The sequence below is a fragment of the Ascidiella aspersa genome, chromosome 3, assembly GCF_963924565.1.
Source record: "Ascidiella aspersa chromosome 3, kaAscAspe10.2, whole genome shotgun sequence".
Lineage (NCBI taxonomy): Eukaryota > Metazoa > Chordata > Ascidiacea > Phlebobranchia > Ascidiidae > Ascidiella > Ascidiella aspersa.
Genome location: NC_139449.1, coordinates 37,525,979 through 37,548,429, shown reverse-complemented (window position 1 = coordinate 37,548,429; position 22,451 = coordinate 37,525,979). Strand labels below are relative to the sequence as shown.

The 22,451-nt window shown below is 35.3% G+C and overlaps 1 protein-coding gene and 1 non-coding gene across 3 annotated transcripts in view; one reads left to right on the top strand and one right to left on the bottom strand.

Annotated features, from left to right (window-relative positions):
* The window catches only part of LOC146162836 (3'-5' exoribonuclease HELZ2-like), a 57,587-nt gene that overhangs the window by 34,409 nt on the left and 727 nt on the right, over window positions 1–22,451 (bottom strand). For both annotated transcript variants that reach the window (XR_014494730.1, XM_083385917.1), the window contains exons 3-23: window positions 21,579–21,698; window positions 20,303–20,444; window positions 18,457–18,611; window positions 17,329–17,518; window positions 16,270–16,380; window positions 14,850–14,931; window positions 13,351–13,467; window positions 11,889–12,041; window positions 9,704–9,894; window positions 8,910–9,125; window positions 8,291–8,456; window positions 7,848–7,948; window positions 7,080–7,308; window positions 5,778–5,941; window positions 5,176–5,278; window positions 3,985–4,071; window positions 3,632–3,730; window positions 2,859–2,951; window positions 2,006–2,130; window positions 739–872; window positions 74–219 (exon numbers count right to left, since the gene is read on the bottom strand). Coding sequence is in view for 1 of the 2 variants with exons in the window: in XM_083385917.1 (XP_083242043.1) it covers window positions 74–219; window positions 739–872; window positions 2,006–2,130; window positions 2,859–2,951; window positions 3,632–3,730; window positions 3,985–4,071; window positions 5,176–5,278; window positions 5,778–5,941; window positions 7,080–7,308; window positions 7,848–7,948; window positions 8,291–8,456; window positions 8,910–9,125; window positions 9,704–9,894; window positions 11,889–12,041; window positions 13,351–13,467; window positions 14,850–14,931; window positions 16,270–16,380; window positions 17,329–17,518; window positions 18,457–18,611; window positions 20,303–20,444; window positions 21,579–21,698 (2,924 nt within the window). In the remaining variant the exon portion in view is untranslated. The remainder of the gene's footprint in view (window positions 1–73; window positions 220–738; window positions 873–2,005; window positions 2,131–2,858; window positions 2,952–3,631; window positions 3,731–3,984; window positions 4,072–5,175; window positions 5,279–5,777; window positions 5,942–7,079; window positions 7,309–7,847; window positions 7,949–8,290; window positions 8,457–8,909; window positions 9,126–9,703; window positions 9,895–11,888; window positions 12,042–13,350; window positions 13,468–14,849; window positions 14,932–16,269; window positions 16,381–17,328; window positions 17,519–18,456; window positions 18,612–20,302; window positions 20,445–21,578; window positions 21,699–22,451) is intronic.
* On the top strand, window positions 3,327–3,400 carry Trnat-ggu (transfer RNA threonine (anticodon GGU)). Its single transcript has one exon. It is a non-coding gene; the product is annotated as a tRNA-Thr (tRNA).

The following is a 22,451-nucleotide window of genomic DNA, read 5'->3' as shown; positions in this document are numbered from 1 at the left end:
AAAACTAGACAGAACAACAATAATTAGAAATAACACATTACATTAAATGGTGTAAATATTGTTTTTGTTTAACCTGAATGGCGTAAGAAGACACAACCACGATATCAGTTTGCAGAAGTTGGGGATATTTGCCGAGGATATCGCCAAGCAACCAAACTATCATCATCACTTCCTCGACGTTGTAGTAACCACCACTCGAGTAGTCCTTCACACAGTTACCTGAAATATAATAATACAGTTGTTTTATTTACATAGGAAAGTATGAGAAATATAAACAAAGGAAAGTATATAAACCTAATACATTGACTACATAAGTAAGTATAAGTTTATAAATAAAAGTAACTTTAGAAAATGTAAATAATACAAGAAAGCAACGGTCCAGGTTCTAGGGTTTCCCACAGGCTAGTTTTACGAACAGAATGCAGCAGGAAACGGTGCTAAAGGTGTTTCTCGACTTGCTCCGACGGACCCAGTATGGCTGAGGTCGTGAGTTCGAACCTCACCAAAGGCTAGTTGTTTTTATAGCCTAACATGGATTGTAATATAATTCTGATTAAGCCAACTAATTTTCGTAATAGCCTTTCCGAAGGTACCTGGTATAATATTATGAGTAAGCCGTAATCATTTCCCATGTGCAAATGTGTATCCATATCTTAGTTGCTTCAACGAAGTATGAGAATAGTATCTAAATCAGTATACACCCTACAAGACCTACATAAGTAAGCAAGTTAACCTCACCTTCCACATGGTAAAACTGCACGGGCTGCAGCCAGTTGTTGAGGTGGACCAGGATTTGTTCTTCAGAGCAACAAGTCAGAACTCCACGTTTGTAGAAGACTTCTTCTATAACTTCCAGTATAGGACCCACGCACCTGCGGATCATGGTGGTAGTAGACAAAGGAAAACTTATACAATTAGTTGCGAATAACTCTTTATTTATTTTCAACTTTGATTGTAGCGTAGGCAAGTCCGCAAAAACGATACGTCCTTGCGCTTTTTGGCACTTTTTCGGATAATACTTTCTAGATTGCATGGTTCTCGTCTTTTCTCCATGGTGGCTGACAATAAACTCCGGAGCATAATGGTTTGTTAGAGGTTAAAAAAGATTAGAAAGTTATTCGAAAAGTTCAAAAATATACCTACTTCTGTATGGGCTTTAATATTTTTATTACGTTAAAACAAATATATTTCATACATGCAAAATGTCTTGACTTAAGGCATTTTTAAATAATTTGATAATAAAACTTTAAAGTGGATTTAAGTCACAAAGATGAACGACTAATGGGGAAACAAATGTTTCGCACCAAACTTTTTATGTCGGACCGGAAATATTGCCGGATGCCAAGTGGTTTTCGAAACTTGTCTGATACTAAACTTATATAGAGGAATGAGGTGGCACTGTTTAAAGACAACTTGTATGGAATTCTGGACAAGCTTTCGCACAAACGAGCTTCATCATTCCTCTATATAAGTTATATCACACCTATAAGTAAATTGCTGTATATTCACCCTGTTTTAGTTACGTATAGTGGTGAAATACAAGCTGTATATTCGGCGCCTGACTCGAGACTCGATAGATTCGGCAAATTTGCGGCGGTCGGATTCGGGTAATTTTTTAACCGGTGCCGGACTCGGACTCTGGTTATTTTTACCCGACCTCTCAGCCCTGGTTAAAATAACGTCGGGAAAGATATTTCAAAATTTGTTTAAAAGTAGAAATACAAAGTAGAAATAAAAACAATTAAAATGCACTTAAAAGCAAGCGCAAGTAAAAGGCAATACTAATGGTGACGTCTAACATATCCACAGGCACATGCTCGCAAAAACGTCTTGCTGACGCAAAAAACTTATATAAGAGTTTTCAGCCATGAAAAAACATGATTTGATATTGCGATAATGCCAGTCACCCGATTTCAAACAAGTGATTACGCGGCACTAGTTTTTTTAGCCGAGTAGTAATTAAATAAAGTTCCCAAAATAAATGCGAAAAATAAAATTGACTAACCTGTAGTTGTTTGTGAGAAAGGCGTAGAGTTGATCTTGCATTTTCTTGGGGAATGTTTTGTACCTTGAGTACATTCTCTCAACCAACGTGTAGTCGGCATCACATCCAAACTTGTCGCTGTAGATCTGAACAGAACAAAATAAACCGAAGTGTTAGATTAATAAGTAGGACAATTGCGCTAAACATCGCTTTTAAAGCTGCTTGTTGTATTTAAGACATCTTTTCTCTTGAATCCTTCGGATGTCGTTTCTTGCCCAGTCATTTCGTTTGCAAGTCGTTTACTACCCACGTGTTTTGTACCGCAAGTGGGTAACTTCCTTAACCATTAGTAAAACCAAACCCTTAAATCTTAACCAGTAATTATATAATAATGTTATACATAAATGTTGGGACACTACACTAAACCCACCATTGTCATTGCCCCTAACTCACAATGAATCGAGCGTTAGCCCACAAGTTGGTAGGGTACTACCCCTAACCATTTACTGCAAAGATCTTACCCCTAACTCATCAGTGTCAGTGCATTACCCCTAACCCAATATTGGGTCGGGTGTTACCCTAACGCACAAATAGTGGTATTATCAATAACAGACCGTGTGTTAATGGGTTACCCCAGAACCACCATTGGTGAGATATAACCCTTAATACCTTATGGTAGGGTATACTTACTCATAAACCACCGTTGGTAAAGTTTTACTCCTAACCCCACAATTTGTAGAGGTATTATTCTGAATTAACTAATTATTGACAGTTTATTACCAATTAACCCCTTTTTGGGCAGAACGATAACCCCCCACCCCCCAAAATGGTGAAAAGGGGAGCCATAGGTTTACCCCAAGGTCAAATAACTGACCTTCTGCGATATTTGCATGTGGTCGCCAGCAACGATGACCTTGACCTTGGGTGACGCGACAGCTAGGGGAATCACCGCTTCTGCTTCCATCGCCTTTAAACAAAAAAACAATTTTTTTGAACTTTTACAATACACTAAAGAAAATTTTAAACGTTTCTATTTAGTTAAACGTAGAAAATGGCAAAGAAATATGTTACTGTTAGCTGTATTTACAATATAAATTTCTTGGATACAATAGATTAAACTGTTAAGGTATGATTGGAAATTATATTCCGAATATTTCTTGTTCAGGTATTTTAACGTTTTTTTTATATGGTTCTATAGTTTAGGGTCGCACGCGGAAAACTTTATCACGGTTAGTCTCCCGATTTGACCAAGGTCGTGAGTTCGAACCACGACACAGATTAGTTTTGCGAACAGGATGCAGCAGGCAACGGTGCTAGTTGTTTCCGACTCGCTCCTCTCTGAGCCTGTGTAGCTCAGTTGGTAGAGCGACGGTCCCGGTATGACCGAGGTCGTGAGTTCGAATCTCACCAAAGGCTAGTTGTTTTCCAGTCTGGCTTTGTGCACAAAAATCCTGATCAGGCTGACTGATTTTGGTAAGCCTTCAATCATCATATTAAGGCCTACTATATTTTGTACGGTTATATTTTGCCAATACGATTTCAAGGGCTTAATCACAGAATACATATTGTGTATATGTACGTTTTGGTTATATGATACCACCAATCAATACCAAAAATAACTTATGACGTCACAAAGGGTGGGGCTACCTGCGCGGCCTCGTCGAGAAAGATGTGGGTAAAGACCCCGTCCAAGCCAGTCCCCATCAGCCCCAAGACTAGCGAGGTGGCGAAGGTGGTGACCACGACCTAAACATATTGCAATGTAATAAGCACTGGGCGCCCCAACGAACCACAAAGACACAACTAGTTGGGTAGACTATGCACGGATCTGTATTGTAGCTTGATAATGAATTGTAAAGTCAAAAAGTAGAGTAGATCGACATCATCTTGATTAAGACGTTTCAATACGAGCTTGTAACTAGAATCGTTAAACATTTTTTTGCAGTTTTAATAATTTCTTTATAGTGCGCCTTACTTTTTAAATTTACAAACAGTAATACCCGTATTTCTTTGGATAGAATCTGTTTCGTGGTCGGGTAATCGAATCCAGTCCGAGTCTTGTTGATCAAGCAATGTGGTCTCACGTCCTAAATACACGAAAAAATGTTAAGCAATGCAAGTGAATTACTGCTTTTTGCCAATCTTTTTGCGATGAGAAAAAAGAGCGACTTTCTTAACAATTCTGGTTAAGGTATTTCTCGTTCAGACTTTAGTTAACTTTTAGTTTTCTCCGAATTCGGTAATTTTAATTCTAATCTAATTTGTAAAAACTCAAAAGTTCTTATTTTAATACCAATTTAATTTAATAAAAGCTGGAAATGTCCTAGTTTCCTGCTGTAGGTGTGTTGCGCCCCCACCGCGACCTGCGCACTGGGGCCTGGCCCCTGACCCCATACAGTTGCCCGGCGGGTCGCAACCGCGCGAGTTCTTGTTGTTTGCAAAGGCTTCTGGTCAGATATGCTAGCTGTCATAACCACAACTAAAATTCCATTCAAAAGTATATTGTTACAACGAATTAAAACGTTATCAAATAGCTTTAGTAAACGTTATTTTCAAGTTAATGTGAGACAGACAGCCACCGCCTATTGCAGCGACTGTCGGCTAAAACTTCGCAAAAGACTTCTCTAGAGAAAAGCTCAAAGCCGTTAAGAAACGACATGTATATAGCCAATACGTAGGAAGAAAAAGAACACGAAAGTTACCTCATATTTGGCCAATAAGACTGGCCGGCACTCTGAAAACATGGCTAGGCATTACAGCGGCCATTCTAAGGCCAATTTGCAGCGGGAGTCAGACGCCAGCGAAACAAGTGGCTTGTTTTGCAGAACGTGAGAAAACCACCCGCAAGACTGACAGTTATAGATTACGAGATTAAAGGTTACATGTCAAGTTTGAAACGAGGCGAACTGAAGCAGGAAAACTCAGGAATTTTACACACAACAATACGGAAAACTTTGCATCATCAAATATGATATTATGTAACTGAAGAACATATTTGGCAAACGAAAGCTGAAACGCGTAATCTAAAGCCCTATTTAAAAATTCGTAAGATAACTTAATATTAATATGAACTCTAAGATTTGGCTTATGGCAATTAATTAATTTGGGTGTTTAAGTGTTGATAAACACGTAACAAGGTGCATATACGAAATAAAATTTTATTTTAGAATAAATTATTTCGTTTGACCCACCTCTGGTACCGACTTAATGCTTCGGTCGCAATAAAGAACGCGGATGATCTTTCCCTTCCAATATTCATCCGCGAAATTGTTCTTTATATAAAGATCCGCGGCGCTAAAAAGTGAATCACAAGTTGATAATTATAAATCAACCGTAGACCCCTACAAAACAATGCATAACGTTTTAATAAATAACTAAAATACCCAGCTAATCTCGAAAGTCGGCTTTGCGTTATTCGTAAAAAATATATCAGAAAATAGTGTGAAAATATCACTTGAAGATATTTATGGTGGTTTAGCTTGCTTTGTTATGACTTTTAAAAAAATATAGTTTACTATTTTTTTCTGTAAGATTTAGCTTTGGCAAATCCTACGCAGCTGGTTTAACTTTTTCTCAGAGTTAAAAGTTGAGGTTCGAAGGTAACTAAGCTTCAACGTTTAAGTAAAGTCTAGCTCAATTACATTTCGCAATTAAATTTACCAAAAGTAATGACGTCATTTGGTATCGGGACAAAATTTATTTTAAAACTTTAATTCATCGATTTATTATTTTTGACGGGTGCCGTAAGCCATAACATGTTGAGAATTACCGCTTTAATTCATTTAGTTCGAACCTGTTTGAATGTGTGCAGATGAGTATCTTCGCCTTAGGGAGTTCCCCCAGCAAGTACATGACGCACTTCCCGATGGTGTAGGTTTTCCCGGTTCCGAAAGGCCCCACCACGGTGAACAGGGGGTGAGGGGGGTCGTCGGCCATCATATGGCGCATCACCTGGCACTAAACACAAGCACGCACGAAAAAAAATATAAAGAAAATATTCAAAAACGAAAAATAAAGTGCGTTAAGAGACACGGGCATAAAAGTTTACTATATGGGCTTTCATATTCCTACTATACGTTTTAGAAACACATTTAATTCATTTTCCTGAAATGGTCCAAGTTTTGGGTTTTTATTTCGTTTATTTTTTTTAATTTATAAAAATGTATATTTTTACTAAATGTTTTAGAAACAGTTTTTATTAATATTCTAGCAATTGTCTAAGTTTTGGGTTTTATTCCATTTTTAATTTTTTAATTAATACAAATAAAAAAAAAAAAAATTGGCCCACACATGTAGTGCTGTAGAGGTTTGAAGGATAATTGTTACAGGATGAGGGGTCGTCGGTCGTCATGTGACGCCTCACCTGGCACTAAAACACTTTGGCAACAAAAAAACTACGTGAAAAAATTGGCAAAAAAATACGTTAAGAGACACAAGCGTAAAGTTTTGATAAATAACAAATTAATGTCAGTTGAATTCACTTGAAATTAAGTCAAAGTATGGAAAACTAAGCCCGCCTGTAGCGAGTCGATTATAAAAACGGCACTGAATATTAAAATTGAATGAAACTAAGTGATACCATAGCAAAAAAAAATAAATAAATAAAAATTAAGCTTTACAAATCTCAGAAAAAAAAACTATGTTAAGTCAAGTCATTTTGAATAAATAACAAGTGCGTCCCAGTCAAGTCATAATTAAAGCAAGTCAATTTCAAGTCATGTCCTTGTTATAAAAATAAAATGTTAAACTAATAAAATTGGCAAATTAGTGAATATGAGCAATAACTGAACTAAAAATAAAAACAGAAACCGCAACCTTTAGCAAGCAATTTAAGATAAATAACTCAATTTTATTATAAAAAATAAAATTTGTCCTAAAGACTAAAGTCAAGTCAAGTAATTTTATTCAAAATCTTCAAGTAAAGTAAAGGCATTTAAAAACAGTGACTTGCCTTTACTTATGTCTAGTCATTGACTTAAATCATCACAACATAGAAAAAGCATTATGACGTCAATAACGCCCGTTGTTTTTTTGGAACAATCGCACAATGAGCCTATGTTAGGCATTAAAAACTACTTCAATTTTCTTTCCTTACCTGATGAGGGTCGAGCTCCTTTTTAGGCGAGAAGGCTTGAAGAGGAATAATTTGCTCCTGGAACCTCTTCATCCCATCCCCCGCATCCGGGCAGAGGATGCTGAGTCTTCCAAGGTCCTCCAGAGCATCCAGGGATCGGTGGCTCATGCAGAAGATGCGCCGATTCAACTGGAATTGGATTTCACAGTGGATCAACATTCCGCTTGATAGCTTCCAATCCTCAACGCATCTGGAGAAGAATAACAATAAAACTCAAGTTTAAAACCCAGAGTAAAAACAGGATCAGACATTTTTCCAGGATATATAGTTTGCCTACACTGGCATGTGGCATCGTCAGTTTCTAGAAGTAAAGTATAATACATATACATAGCAAATAAAAAATGAAGATGCCAGCTTCCACCTCCTCAAACAAAAAAATGTATAATGTGTATACAATTATACATATATCCAGTATCGGTATCTTAACAAGACAAGATTTATCAGACCGGGCATTGTATATCAATGATTTTTAACGTTGCCTCTACCTCATAAACAAAACAAGAATATTTAACTGCTTAAATGGTTGGGGCTGTTTAGGGTTAGTAGTGGGTAAATAATGGGGTTATAAAATGGGTTAGGGTTGAAATTATTAGGGAAGTTAGTTATGTACAGGGGTGGGATTTGGGGTTAGGTAAAGTGTTGTTTAGGTCTGATTCTGGCCATTTCGATCTTGTTCCTACGGACATACCTAAAAGCACTGTTTATCTAACAACACGTCTTTTAACTCACTGTTTTGAGAAGGTTAGCACTGCGTGGTCTGAACTAAACTCCTTCATCTTCGCTTGATATACGGGTGAGTCAGAATCACTTCCTTGTAAAGATACAAGCACCTTGGAAAAACATAGAACAAAAATTATGTTTTTAACTTGAAAATAATAATCACTGACACTGGAATACCAAGCTAATCGTGTCACATTCCTGTAAAATATTTCTTTTTGGGGGCATTTTCAAGTTCCACTTCAACAGAAGGAAAACTAATACTAGAAGCATGTGATGAAAAATTATGTTGTCATTGAATCTTTATCAATCACCTTTACTTCGTAAAACATAAACCCACGACCTCGCCATTTTAAACCTCATTTATTTTGCTAAACATGTTAATCGTAAAGAGTTTTCCTCTGAAACTCCAGGCAGATAAATTTTCAAACAACTTCAAAATATAAAGCTCCCACCATGACGCAGTTTTCCAGCACCAAGACCCCTTCGTCAGTATCCCTGTTGAGATGGTGAGGGAGCTCAAATATGCCGAACAAAGTGCCGCTGTCCACCACAAACTGGAGCCCGTTGGTGTTGGAGTAATAGTTGCTTGATAAACCCACGCTTGCAGCACAATGCAGCCTGAAATAAGTAAATGGGCGCTTTATGTAAATCGATTTCAGAAAAACTGCTTAAACTTGGAAATACGGCTGCACTACGTACTGATAGGAAGTTCTTTCGGTGGTTATTTGTTTTATTCGTTATATATTTTTTGTTTCGGCGACCCTGATGAAAACGCCGGATTAGACAAATAAGTACGAAAAGAACTTCTTTTAATTATGGAACATGCCTGGTAGAAACAGCATATTTATATGGCTGTACTGTCTAACGACAAATTGTAGTGTTTTCAATGGAATACTATACATACTATGTATAAATGTAGCACTTCGGGGTTGTATTTATAACAAGCAGGTCACCATTTTAAGTTGCCTAACTAGTCCTAATTGTTGCAACTGTTTGGTTTTTAATAGTTCTAACAACTACTCAAGTCTTTATCGGCTATAAGTTACGATCCGATATTATCGGACACGATACCTGCTAATTGCGTCACGCCTGGCCGACTCCTCTCTGTAGAGAAACTTGTGCATTTCTTCGACGTAATTGCGAGAGTCGAGGCGCGCAGATTCGAACTGCTGACCCTCGGAACTGTTATAGCTGAGCGCTACCTCGGGCGCTTTGTACTTGAGCGCCAAGTCCAACATCTGACGTTCGAAGTCGTTTGAAGCTGTCATTGGGAAAGGCACGATTGGCCTGAAAAGTAAAATTTTTGAAGCTTGCTTTGTGTTCCGTTGATGTGGTACTGTTTTGGGGTATCCCCCAACTGAGGGGGTTTCCCTTAGCTCGGCAGAAAAATACTTGACTTGGACTTAAGTTATTTCAAAGTGACTTGTTTACGTCACTCCTAAAACCTCCTGGAGCAAATTGAGTCGTTCTGTGGAAACAAAAAAAATGCTCCTCTATACCGTCACGCATCCTGCTTTCAATTGTTTCGCATCCCATAACTGTAATTTAAAAAGTTAGAGTGGCTAAGAATTTTTCTATGTCCCAGCGTGGTTCAGACCCACGTACCAAGAGTTGGCCTGAGAGCCTGTCGAACTATTTTTTTTGCCAGCTTTACTATATGTTAGCGCAAAATTTCGCTGGGTAATCAAAAACAAATATCCTGAATACGCCACTGTTTTTGTAGTGGTTTTACCTAGTGGGCCTTCAATATTAATTTTGCCGGCCACTGCTCTAAACCTATCCTGTTGTCAAATGTTCAGGATCCCGTAAAAAATACATAAATAATATCATACCTAATATTGCAATTAAAACCATCCACAACTCGCCTTGTTTTGACCCAGCTGCTGCACTGTGGTGGTGGTTTGTTGTGTGCAAGTTGAGTTGCCAGGTTAATGTTGCCTGGAACAACGAACACGTGGAACCGAACCATTAGGGCTGGTCTGGGATGTCGGTCGAACTCGAACACAAGAGTGTCACTGAAATCACCCAAGTCGTCAGCGGTAGATGTGAACTTCACCTGGATACGAACGAAGTACGTTTTTGTAATGTATACGTAAAAATAGCTACATTCGCGTATGTTTTATTGCATATAGCTGCGTTTACCAATGTTTTATTTGAGTTTTGGAACTTTTATTAGCGCTAGGTGCGCTTAGCTGTGTATACGTACGTAAAAAGCTGCGTTTACCAAAGTTGTCAATTTTTAATTTAAATAGGTGTGTTTAGCTGTTTTCACGTACGTATAATAACTGCGCCTAGTTACAATTTATTTGCATCTTGTACTTTTAATAGCATTAGGTGAGTTTAGATGTAAACTACGTATAGGAACTGTGTCTAGATACTTTTTACTCGCCTTCGGCAATTTTAATAGCGTTACTTGTGTTTAGCTGTTTAAGTACTTAAATACTACAACTAACCACGTTTTACTTGCGTTTAGCTGTTTAAGTACTTAAATACTACAACTAACCACGTTTTACTTGCGTTTAGCTGTTTAAGTACTTAAATACTACAACTAACCACGTTTTACTTGCGTTTAGCTGTTTAAGTACTTAAATACTACAACTAACCACGTTTTACTTGCGTTTAGCTGTTTAAGTACTTAAATACTACAACCAACCACGTTTTACTTGCGTTTAGCTGCTTAAGTACTTAAATACTACAACTAACCACGTTTTACTTGCGTTTAGCTGTTTAAGTACTTAAATACTACAACTAACCACGTTTTACTTGCGTTTAGCTGTTTAAGTACTTAAATACTACAACTAACCACGTTTTACTTGCGTTTAGCTGTTTAAGTACTTAAATACTACAACTAACCACGTTTTACTTGCGTTTAGCTGTTTAAGTACTTAAATACTACAACTAACCACGTTTTACTTGCGTTTAGCTGTTTAAGTACTTAAATACTACAACTAACCACGTTTTACTTGCGTTTAGCTGTTTAAGTACTTAAATACTACAACTAACCACGTTTTACTTGCGTTTAGCTGTTTAAGTACTTAAATACTACAACTAACCACGTTTTACTTGCGTTTAGCTGTTTAAGTACTTAAATACTACAACTAACCACGTTTTACTTGCGTTTCGGAACTTTCCACTGCGTTCACGCACTGATATTTTCGTTAAGATACGTTGCAGACGCGTTTACGTGGTTCTCATAACGTTTTAAATGTGTACACTTAAAATTACGAAGTAAAGCAGGGGTGTCCAACTCAACTCAAACATGCCGGCGTGCCAATTTTTATCCTATAACTTCTTCCCGTGCCAAAATTTAGTAACTAATTATTTCTAATAATAAAAGCGTTTATCTACAAATAATAAAAACGTGTAGTTAGCAGTGCGCATTACTCCATCTAAATGTCCGTCGGTGAGCTGGCTTTTGCTTTTTGTTTCTTCACACCAAACTTTATAGTTATGTGAATTCTAGCCTCCACTACAATATGATGTTACAGTATTTGAAGTAATTGTTAGTTGTCGCGATTGCAGCGATTGTTTTATATTGTGAATAAACAATGGCAATTTACTGTATAAAAAATTAGGTACAATTTTACAATTGGTTGAATAGCAAATTAAGTAATTTAGGGGGGCTTGCGTGCCATTTTTTATTTTGTGCCGCTTGTTGGACACCCCTGAAGTAAAGCTTTGCTTATTGTGGAAGGCTACGTTACATATTTCTAACTTTATTTTCGCGTTTGGGTACACAGTGGCTGTGCATAGGTACGTTTTACTGGCGTTTATCTACGTTCTAAGTGCGTTTTCGTTAATTAAAGTAGCGTTTGATTTATTCAAAGAAACGTTGACGCACGCTTCAGTGGCGTTAAATCCGTCCAAGGTTAAGGTTATTTTTAGTACGGAAAGGTTGCGTTTACCTTTCGTATATGTGCGTTAATGTACGATAAGTTTTACAAGTTAAGACTAAGCATTTCTAAGTAATCTCGCGTTTACGTGTGTAAAAGATTTGTTTGCTTACGTCAAATTACGTTTAGATATTTTTGTATGGTGAAGACAGTTTACCTGGTATTTTGCAATTCCCTGAACCATGCTGTTGTTGTCATCTGCGTATAGAGTGTAGTCGATGTGGGTGGAGTAATGTCCGTTCCGCTTGCCTCGAACCTTGCATAATGTGAAGCGGTCTTGCTTGAGAAAAGCCACGTGACTTAGAACGTTCTGAAGAATGGATTATTGGGTTAAATCAAGGTCATCAATCTACGGCAGTGTTTCTTAACCTTTATGACTTAGTGGCGCACCTAAAGACGTATGAAAACGTGGCGCACCTTGCGAGCGAAGCGAGGAAGAAATTTTTTTAGGTGCACCCCGGTACTTTTCTTAAATTGCTTGCAATTTTTTTAATATATAGGTTTAATAGTTGCATATCTTTAAAGGGACTCCAGCCTTTGAGATTAAAAACGTTGTTTTGTCCATTTAAGTCTTATTCCGATTAATTTTGGACTTATTTCGACATGTTTAGGTCTTATCTAGACAATCTTAGATCTTATTCTGTCGTGGTTATTACTGCGAATATGGCGTTATTATGTCAGTGGTCGTAATAGGCCTACTGTGGAAGCCTATTATAGATTAATTATATATGATTTAGATATTGCCTTCCATGGCGCACCGGTTGAGGAAGGCTGATCTACGGCCAACGGGGCATCTCTATCCGGCCAGTTGAGCTAACCAGACCGCGGCATATTCTCTTATTAATGAGAACTGTTGAAATGGTGTCGGATGAATTTCAAAACTAAAATTTGTTGCTACAATTTTTAAAGTTTATTACAGGTTTTGTTGCATAATTATTTGTATTTTAATCGATAATAAAGTGAATAAAGTTCGGCACAAAATCTTATCGTAAAAAAGTTTTTGTGAACCCTGGTTAAATAATAGTAATAACTGTAGGTAAGTGTAAGGTATACGTTATAAGCTCTGGCTAAGAATCTTCAATCCTTGTTTTAATTTTTCGTTTAGTTCATGTTCAACTTACCACATTTAGTTGATTATTACAACTACAAAGCAGCAATTTGATTTGATAATTACTTTGTTGAAAAAAAAATATCCTTGTAAAAATAGTTTTGGCTGTAGTTGCATATATTCCGCCTTTTTTGAAGCTTTATGTCTACGATTTTCACATTTTTCTCGTGCACTTTTATCGCCGGTCCTAGTGTGGTTTATTTGATTAGGCGCCCATGGAACAAACACCATCGCCTTAACACAGGGGTTGGGGATTTTTTTAGCTAAGGGAGCCATAAAAGTTAAATAGTCTGAGTTGCACTACCATGAAAGCCATATACTATTTTTATTACATCTAGTTATAGTTGGAAAAACATAGTAATTTTAACATGGCCGTTTGTATTGTTCTTATTAAAAAGACAGGACATACTAAGCGTGAAAAAATAATTAGTTAAGTTTGCACAACTTCAATTTTAGAATTACGTCGCAAGAACAGTTCCCACCCCCGCCTTAACAGCGCGAACAGCCCCACCTTTATATCCAAAACTTTAAGGGTAATCTTCCACTCTGTGCTGCCACCTGGTGGACAGTGTCGCGAGCAGGTTTGCTGAGAAGACTTGAAACTCACGCCTGGCATGTGCTCAATCAACTGGAACGGAAGAAAAGTTAATAAAAAATAAAACATAATTTTATCTTACGACATATAGATAGATATGGATATAGATATGTTTATTGTTAGGGAAGTAGATTCCCAGGGAGCAGCGAAAGACCGTTAGGTCATCAAAGTCAGCCGCTCCCTGACCGCAATATAATCAGAATACATGTACAGGTACGGCAAATTAAATCATTAAAAAACAAATTTAAATACAATGAAACAACATAATTTTGGCCACATTAGTGGCTGCTATAACAGTGAACAACCTTTGTAGAAAAGCAAAACAAAAAAGGTACAAACAAACAGCAAAAAACAAAAGGGCAACGGTGCAACACAAGCGACAGAAGGGGCACAATTTGTGAATGGCACCTTTGCCATACAATACAATAATTACAATGATAACTAAATACAATACAATGATAACATACAATAAAACACGAACAAGGGTATAACAAACAGAAACAAAAATATGACAATGCAACGGAACGGAGCGGGGACGATACAACAGCCAAAAACTAAATAAACAACTAATACAGGCACGATAGAGAAGGTTCCGTAAGCGACTAAGCGTGACGGTTGCTAGGCTGCGTTTACCATGTTTTTTGGACCACGTAGTTTTGGTTTGTTGTGATCTCACGAGGTACGATTCAAAGTAAGCTTGTTTTATCGATCGTACGAAAGATTTAAAGGGCAGTGATTTAACATTACAAGGGATGGTTTCCCAATATTGCGTACCTAAGTATCCTAATGTATTTTTTCCCGAGTCAGTTTTTACCTTAGGACGGAAATAATTTTGCTGATCATGTAGTCGTGTGTTGTAAGAGTGTATACTAGTTAGGGGAACAAGCAAATTGAAGAAGGCATCCGGTAAGTGTTTTGTTTGAAATTTGTGTATTGTTTTTAGGATTTCAAGTTTTAATATATCATTTAATTTTAGAATGGTGTGCTCTAGGTATAATGGTGATAATCTTGTTCTGGGAGGGGAACTGCTTAAAATTTGGATAGCTTTGTTTTGTAGGACTCTGATGTGTTTTAAGTTTGAAAAGCAAGCCCTACCCCAACTTAGAACGCAATACTGTAGATGTGTGTTTACTAAACTGTAATAAACCAGGCGTAAAGAATATGCATTAAGGTAAAATTTCATTTGAGCCATAAGGCCAATTGCTTTGGAGACTTTTCTCTCCACTTGTTGAATATGTGGTAACCACGTTAGTTGGGAGTCAATGGTAAGGCCTAAATATTTTGCATATATGCTTAGATCCCAATATAAAGAATAAAAATAATGTCAAAAAAAAAAAAAATAGATATATTCGTCTTTTTTAGTAAATATTTGACCTTGTCAACAAAGATTTGACCTTGTTAAAGACCACACTCACCACGGTGGCAGGTGAAGAGCTCGTCTCGTATTCTTGCAAGATCTGGTCGGAAAATGAGAGTAGTTCGTTGTCCTTTGCAAACCTGGGAAAAAGTAAAACGTAGAATAAATATCAAAGCCCATACAGAAGTAGGAAGCATTTTGTAAACGTTTTGAAATTTTTTTAAAATACTGGCTACGGGTTGTAGTTAGACGTAGAACGAATATCAAAGCTAATACAGAAATATTTAGCATTTTGTGGACGTTTCGAAAAAAATCTTAATTATTTTTTACATGACACATATTTAGAATTTAAAACAGTAATGCTACCCACACTTCAGTGTTACAAATTTGTTTTAAACAGTCCGCACTGAAACCAAATACTGTAGCACGAATTCTGTTAGGAAAAGCAATAGGAAATTGGAATGTCAACCTAAGGTCGCTTAACTGAATCAACATCACACTTCACTATTTAGTTTTTATGCATATGCATTAGAAGGTGATAATTCAAACTAAGGATGTACTTAATGCTAAGTGCTACTTTTAATTGGTAGGTTTATCAAAAAATGGTAGATTTACTACTGGATGTAACTAAACTTCTCAACGCTAGGCAATTTTTGGCCGAATAACTTGAAAAAATTACCTTTTAAACATTTCAGTTTTATCTATTCTGTTTGTTTGTTTGTGGATAGTAATTAGAGATAGACCGATATGGCTTCTACCGGCATATCGGTATCGGTAAATGTAGGCCGATATTTTGGCCTATATTTTAGTCCGAAAATATAGTATAATTTTTCCTGTACAACAAACAACTTGCCCCTTTTTTGATCAAAAAAATTAGGTTTTAGCATCACGTCAAGTTAATATGCAAAATAATAGTTTAATAATTAATAAAGGTAGATCAACTAAAAGATTATTTGGATTTTATTTTTAACTAATTTAAGTTTTGAACATTTCCCAGGTCTACAAAAAAAATCGGTATCGGGTATCGGTTGACAAAATTGTAAAAAATCGGGTATTGGTTAAAAAAAAGTGATATCGGTCGATCTCTAATAGTAATAACGTTATTTGTTATCGGAAAGGATCGCGATACTTTTGTCTAAAATATCGCTTATCGGTGTCAGATTAATTTGTCAAATATCAGGCATCGCTACTTAGCTATGCACCAAAGGTGTTTTGGCATAATGGTTGAAAAAATACACAGACAAACAAAACTAAACTTTATGGTAAAAATCAGGTTTGTAATACAATTTTATAATTAACTATACTAAAAAGGTGTTTGAAAGAGTAACTAAAAATATGTTTTAGGTGTTTTTATCAGGTGGCACTATATAACGACAAATTGCATTGAAATTTCGACAAGCTTTTGCACAACCGTGCAGTTAATGACTTTAGAATTAGACAAATACAACCATTTATAAAGATTTGTTTTTAATTAGTACTTGAATTTTTTCTGTATGAGAGAAATCCTTTCCTTCCACTCATCCAGTTCGAGCTGTGAATGAGCGGAGAGACAATTTTCACCGTTTGAACATTCGGAACCTCTTTCCACACTGAATTCAAAAACAGGCAAGTTTGTCAACGTTGTAAAACAATGACACCAAAGAGAATGCAGCTAGAAATTTCATTGTGTAATATCTCCGGAAGTAAACAAGATATTAATCAGAAACTTTTACACATTACTCAAAGCAACCTAACTTAGCCAGCAATCAGACTTTTATCAAAACAAAATAATACAATATTATTATTCATATTAATGAGTAATAATATTTAGTCACATTCGGCAATAAAATTTAAAGCGTGCAAAAAGTGACTCACATAGGGTGATCCTACTCTTCAAAAAGAGCCTTATTCGGGGAGGTTATTATTCGGTTAAAAAATCATAAACGTCAAAAATTCAAAATTTTGAGCTGCATGCCCCCGTCGGTGACAATGACCAGATGGCTGGAATATAACTACAATACCCATTGAGGGTGGATTTTTAACTACACAACCGATATGACTTCCACCCTAATCAAATAAGCATGTTGGGGCTGTATTTGCTCATTTCGTGTTAGTCTTGGTTGCAGTGTGAGCTGAACTCAGGATTCAAACCTAAAGGCACTTAAATTACAGTTTTCAAATGACTTTTTTTATTATTTTAAACTAGAGAGTTATTTGAAAAGTCAGTAAGAATTTGAACTTTACCAGTTAAAAAAAACTAACAAACAAAATATAACTCAGTGACTTCTTATTAACCATTAATATTTGAATTCTTCCTTTAACAAAAGTGCAACATATTTTTAATGTAGGTTGCACTAAATAAAGACAAATTGCATTGAAAACTTGTCAATATTTTAGTACAATTTGTTATTAAACATAGCACCTATTTTTAAAATTTATAATTAGACAATTATCAACAACGATATTTATAAACTACTATATAATATTATATTCTTAGTGTTAAAAGTAGGCATGGAAATAAGGCTTTGACAAAAATTTAAATAAATAAATAAGCAGACCTTGAACACAACTTTATGTTTTGATCTTGTACATTCGGAGGGTTTCTGAATTTCCACGATCGATTTTTGTCAGAAATTGTTTTGGAAATCTTCTTATGCTGGTTGCTGTCGCGATGTTGTGAAAATTCTATTGCATTTTCAAAGTTCTGGCTGCAAATTGGGCAATGGAAACATCCACGCAAGGTTTCATCTGCAACAAATGTGTGAAAATGCCTTATATTTTTATAGTCTTTGTACAAATAAACACAGCATTATGGGGTAAGAAAAATTTCGTTGCAATCAAATTACTGAATTAAGTAAGAACAATAGTTGCGAATGCACAATTGTTAAGAAATTACCAAGTTGTGCTAAACTCACAGAGTAAAAATGTAGCATTTAAAAAAAAAATATTCATAAATGTCATTATTCTCATTATTCTTCATTGGGGGGGGAAGCCAAAATGTACCATTTTTAAACTTAGGTTATTCATTATATAAACTGTGGCATAATGTTGACAAAAAAAACAGCCTCTCTGGAAAAAAAAAGGAAATATAATTGCAAGAGGAGCTGTTTGTTTCAAACATATGTAATACAAGTCATTATTCTTTACTTGTTGATGACACTGTACACAAGGTTTGCAATACAAAAGCATACTGTTGGGTTGTTAAACCACTCAATTTAAACCCACTCATATCACATTATGACATCACACAGGAAGAACGTGACCAATTTAGACATTAGTGTATGGCAGTAAGCATAACTGGAAAAATATCAACATTGTTTATTGATTCACAACAGTAGTTCTTAACTTGTGATTCATTAAACCCCTAAAGGGTTCATTTGAATTTTTAGAGGTGGTAAGTTTAAATTGCGATGATCTTTGAAAATAAACGAGACTTGAATGTTACTTTTTATGCAAAGAAAGGTCATTAGTGTTGTATACACAAATTAAACACAGGTTGTAACTTTATTTAAATTTTTGCAGACACTCACCATTATAAATAATGCATTTATTTCCTTGTTTTTTTGTATTAGGCCTAAAAAGTGAAACCATTTGTCATTTATTAAAAGTGTGAAAAATCAATGAAAGTTAGTTTATTTTGTATATGCATATTTTTTACAAAAAAAGAAAATTGTACAAATTTTTACCAGATAACGTTTGATTTGAAAGTTCTTTCGCAAAATCTTTCCATTCAATTTCAGAAGATTTGAAGCGGGTCCAGGTTTCTATTTCATCGCAGCTATGAGCAAAAATACAACCCTCTCCATCAGGACAAGAACCCAACTGCATATCCAACAAGTTTCTAAAAAATATAGCATAAATAAACTCAAGAATACAACGTGGTGACATTAAAATATATATTCTCTGGTGATAAAAATTAAAAAAGAAATGACCTTTACAGGAAGTTTTACTGCTTACTTTTGACTTGGCAAAAAAAGTCAAAATGTTTTCATTTCAAAATTGTTTACAGAATGCAAAAATTGATACAAAATTACCACAAACCGTGAGGATTTTGAAATTATTATTCAGTTTAAAATGTTCAAAATTGTATTATCTTTTTTTTTACTGTTTATATTTTCATTTATAGTAATATAAAGTGGACGCAAGCTGGCAGAATTAACCACGCAGGTCTGGTTTAACATGTTAGGTTCAACTCGAACTTTATATTTGTCATAAATAGCTGCGTATCTTTAATTTGAACAAAAGTCTTAAACAGTATTTGCTGTGTCGTTTTTTTAGTGTTGATTTGCAATTATCTTATTTCATATTTCAATAATGTGCTAAGCCTATTTTTATTTTTTGCAATTCTTTCTATCTTGTATCTTAGCTAACCTGCTGACACAACAATTTATCCAGCATCTTGTTTTTATTGGCCTTTTATACTTGTTAATCTTTTTGAAATGCTAAAAATATAAAAAAAATAAAAAGCATTTCCAAGAGTTATGCACAAACCCGAAAAAATAACTAAATTGTTTCGACGGTCAACAGTAAAACATCAAAAACAAGTGGACGAGTCCAAGACACTAATGCAGTGTCTTACTGCTTGCAACAATATGCTCATTATTAGGTCAAAATTTTATCAAAAAGAAATAATTTTACGTCAAAATTTATCTTTTTTCAGATAAAAAATAACCGCTTAGTAAAACATATTTACCATACTTTTCTCTAATCAATTAATAGTGTGTAAATTTTAGTTGATTGTTTGAGAAAGGGCAAATATCATTAACAGGTTTTATGTAGCGGCTCAAAACAAGTGTTTTTATGTAGCGACTCAAGTAAAACAAATGTCCACCTATGACACAATACAACACTTGGAAACAAAACAAATTGACCCTGATTTACAAGATAGTTTTGAATAGGAGCCGAAACACAATGCCAATTGGTAGCATTGGTAATATCCGATGACCGATACCATCTAACTCAGAGTTTCTTAAACTTCTAACTCAGGGCATTTAAATTTTTTTACCGCGCACCCCTAAAAAAAATGTTTGCCTCGCGTGGTCCAGTGCCGACGGAATTTTTTAGAGATGGCGTCATAAATTTACGTCACAATACAAATAGACTCTAAACCCGACGTGGGCAACTTTTTCTAGTTGCGGCCAAAACCAAACTCAGACAGATCTCTGTGAGCCAAAAAATGTTAACTGTGTAAATTTATGCATCTTATTATAACCGCAGCGGCAGCTAATCAGGGTTAAAACTATGGTATTTGGCATTTAAACTCGATGGAGGAACAAAATTTTCGCAAAGCGCAAAAAATGCTTTTTCGTAGTTAAATATATGAGAAATGGCCTTGTGTCGAGCTAGTGAATTAGGTCATACACCGCATCTAGCCTGAGGGCCGTAAGTTTTCCACTGCACTAAATGGATTGTCAGTACATCTTAACTTGAATGCCTGTGCTATCGGTTTTGGAAAATTACTTTCAAAATTGGAATGGAATATAAAGTATCCAACATCCCGAAACATTAGTAGCGATATGTTTGTAAATCCACCTGCAGTATTCGACTTGCATGCCAGGCTTAAGTTCTCGAATAACGATGTAATCCACCAAGGTTCCATCTCCTTGAAATCTTGTCGTTTCTTGGAGAAATATTTCTTGATCCACTCCATTGCACATTCCGCATTGAGAGTTTACTGAAAATAAAATGTTACATTTGTAAGTTTCATGCAGCATAAAAAGCATATCACTGGCTATGTATGGTGATTATTTTATCAATTAATTAGTTACATATATATAGGGTTAAACAGAAACTGGTTCTATGCAATAAAATAATAGTTATTTTCGGAAGTTGTTCGATTTTTTTTATTACAACAAGTTTTTTTTAACTCTTTTTTATTTTTTATGAGTTTACAGTTTGTAACAGAACCGATTATTTTCTGGGTAACTGTAGTATTCTTTGTCTTAAATAAAGTTGTAAATGCGATATTTTATTATTTACGTGATTCTTTTTAGATCATAAATAACAGTAATAAAAATCCAAAAAACATTATTCACAAAACTCTATGGTACATTGGTTACAAATAAATTCTACATTGACCAATCTTGGGTAGCAGGATGGTCCGGTTTTCTATAGCCCTATACCTATAACTTTTATCTTTTATATTTTTAACCTGGTCGCGTAGTTTGTTGCTCTTGGTTCTATGATTATTTTCCTATGACTTTAATTTCTACCAACTGGTTTAAGTGTTTACATTATTTTGTATTCGTTTTTTTTAGAGACTGATGACGCCGTGATTGGCAAAATATATTTTTCTTTTATAAACTAGAACCTATAGTGACTGATTTTGACTGAGACAAGAAAGTCTAAACTATAATGACCAATCTTCTTGTGCTATTAGTTTTATACTAAAGTGATTTTCTGTCAAACAGTGTCAAAAGATACTGAAAGCTTTAAATAGACTTGAAGCTTTAAAATTACTTAAATAATTAAAGAGACTTAACATTGACACCACTTCGTCACCTTTGTTTCACATAGTGGCGCTACTAACTGACTCTTTTCCTCTTATTTTTGTTGTTTTTTGATTTTTGTTTTTTATCGCTTATAATTTCACTTGAATTTTTTGCACCGATCATGGTATGAGGAATTGTGCACACGTTTGTGAACAATAAAGTGTGAGTTTATCTAATATTATGGGTTTTTATTGCAACCATCAAAAAGGTCAAATGAAATTTAAAGCTCAAAAAAAGTTTTTTTTATGTTTTTCTTTATCTAAATAGCCTTTAAACTTATTATAAGTTAAACCAATACTTTGTTTCTAAATACTCACCAAGTTGTATAATTATTGGCGGACAAAGCTCATAACAACTTTTACAAGCTTGAAAAAACCTCTTGTTGACTCCCAAGCCCAGTGATTTCTGGACATCACACAAAGGCTGTTTGACGCCATCTAAAAATAAGGAGAATGAAAATGTTAGAATGTTGAAATTTCCCAGGCGCTCAGTGTGCAGATATGGGATTTGGGCTCAGGAATCAAGGCAGTCAGTTTTTTTGCCTGAGTTGGACTTAGGACTCGCGTAAGACCACGTACAACACCCAGAGTCCCGAGTTTGACGTGCACATGTGAATTGAAACTGATATGGCTTCAAAAAATGATGTTGAATAGCAAATGGTGGAATGAGTTCCTACCATGTATTGTGGGTGGATAAATTAGGCTATAGGACACCTCTATGAATGGAATACTGAATATCTACCATACTTCAATAACCTAAATGGGTGGAATACAGGTTGTAGGCTGGACTAAGGACTCGATGAATTCGCAAATTTGGCCGAAGGCGGACTCCGGTCCAATTTTTTGGCCGGAGTCAGACTTTAAAACTAAAACAATATAATTTTACATAAATAGGAGATGTTGGAATTAAATAAATAGAATATGTTGAATTTAAATGCTGAATTACTCAGGTGCGTAGTTTATCTATTTAAACATTATCTAAAATAAACCATTTTTAATGACAGTACTTAAGAGCCAAAAGTTGTCATCAGTCCATTTAGAGAAGTGATCCAAACTGTTTCAAAAGGCCTGATAATTGCAAGAATTTACAATTACGGAAAAAATACAATTTTTAAAAATACAATTTTTTTGTCAAAAGAATATAAAGCAACTATAAATTACAAACTGTAGCAAGCATTGACAAATCACAGT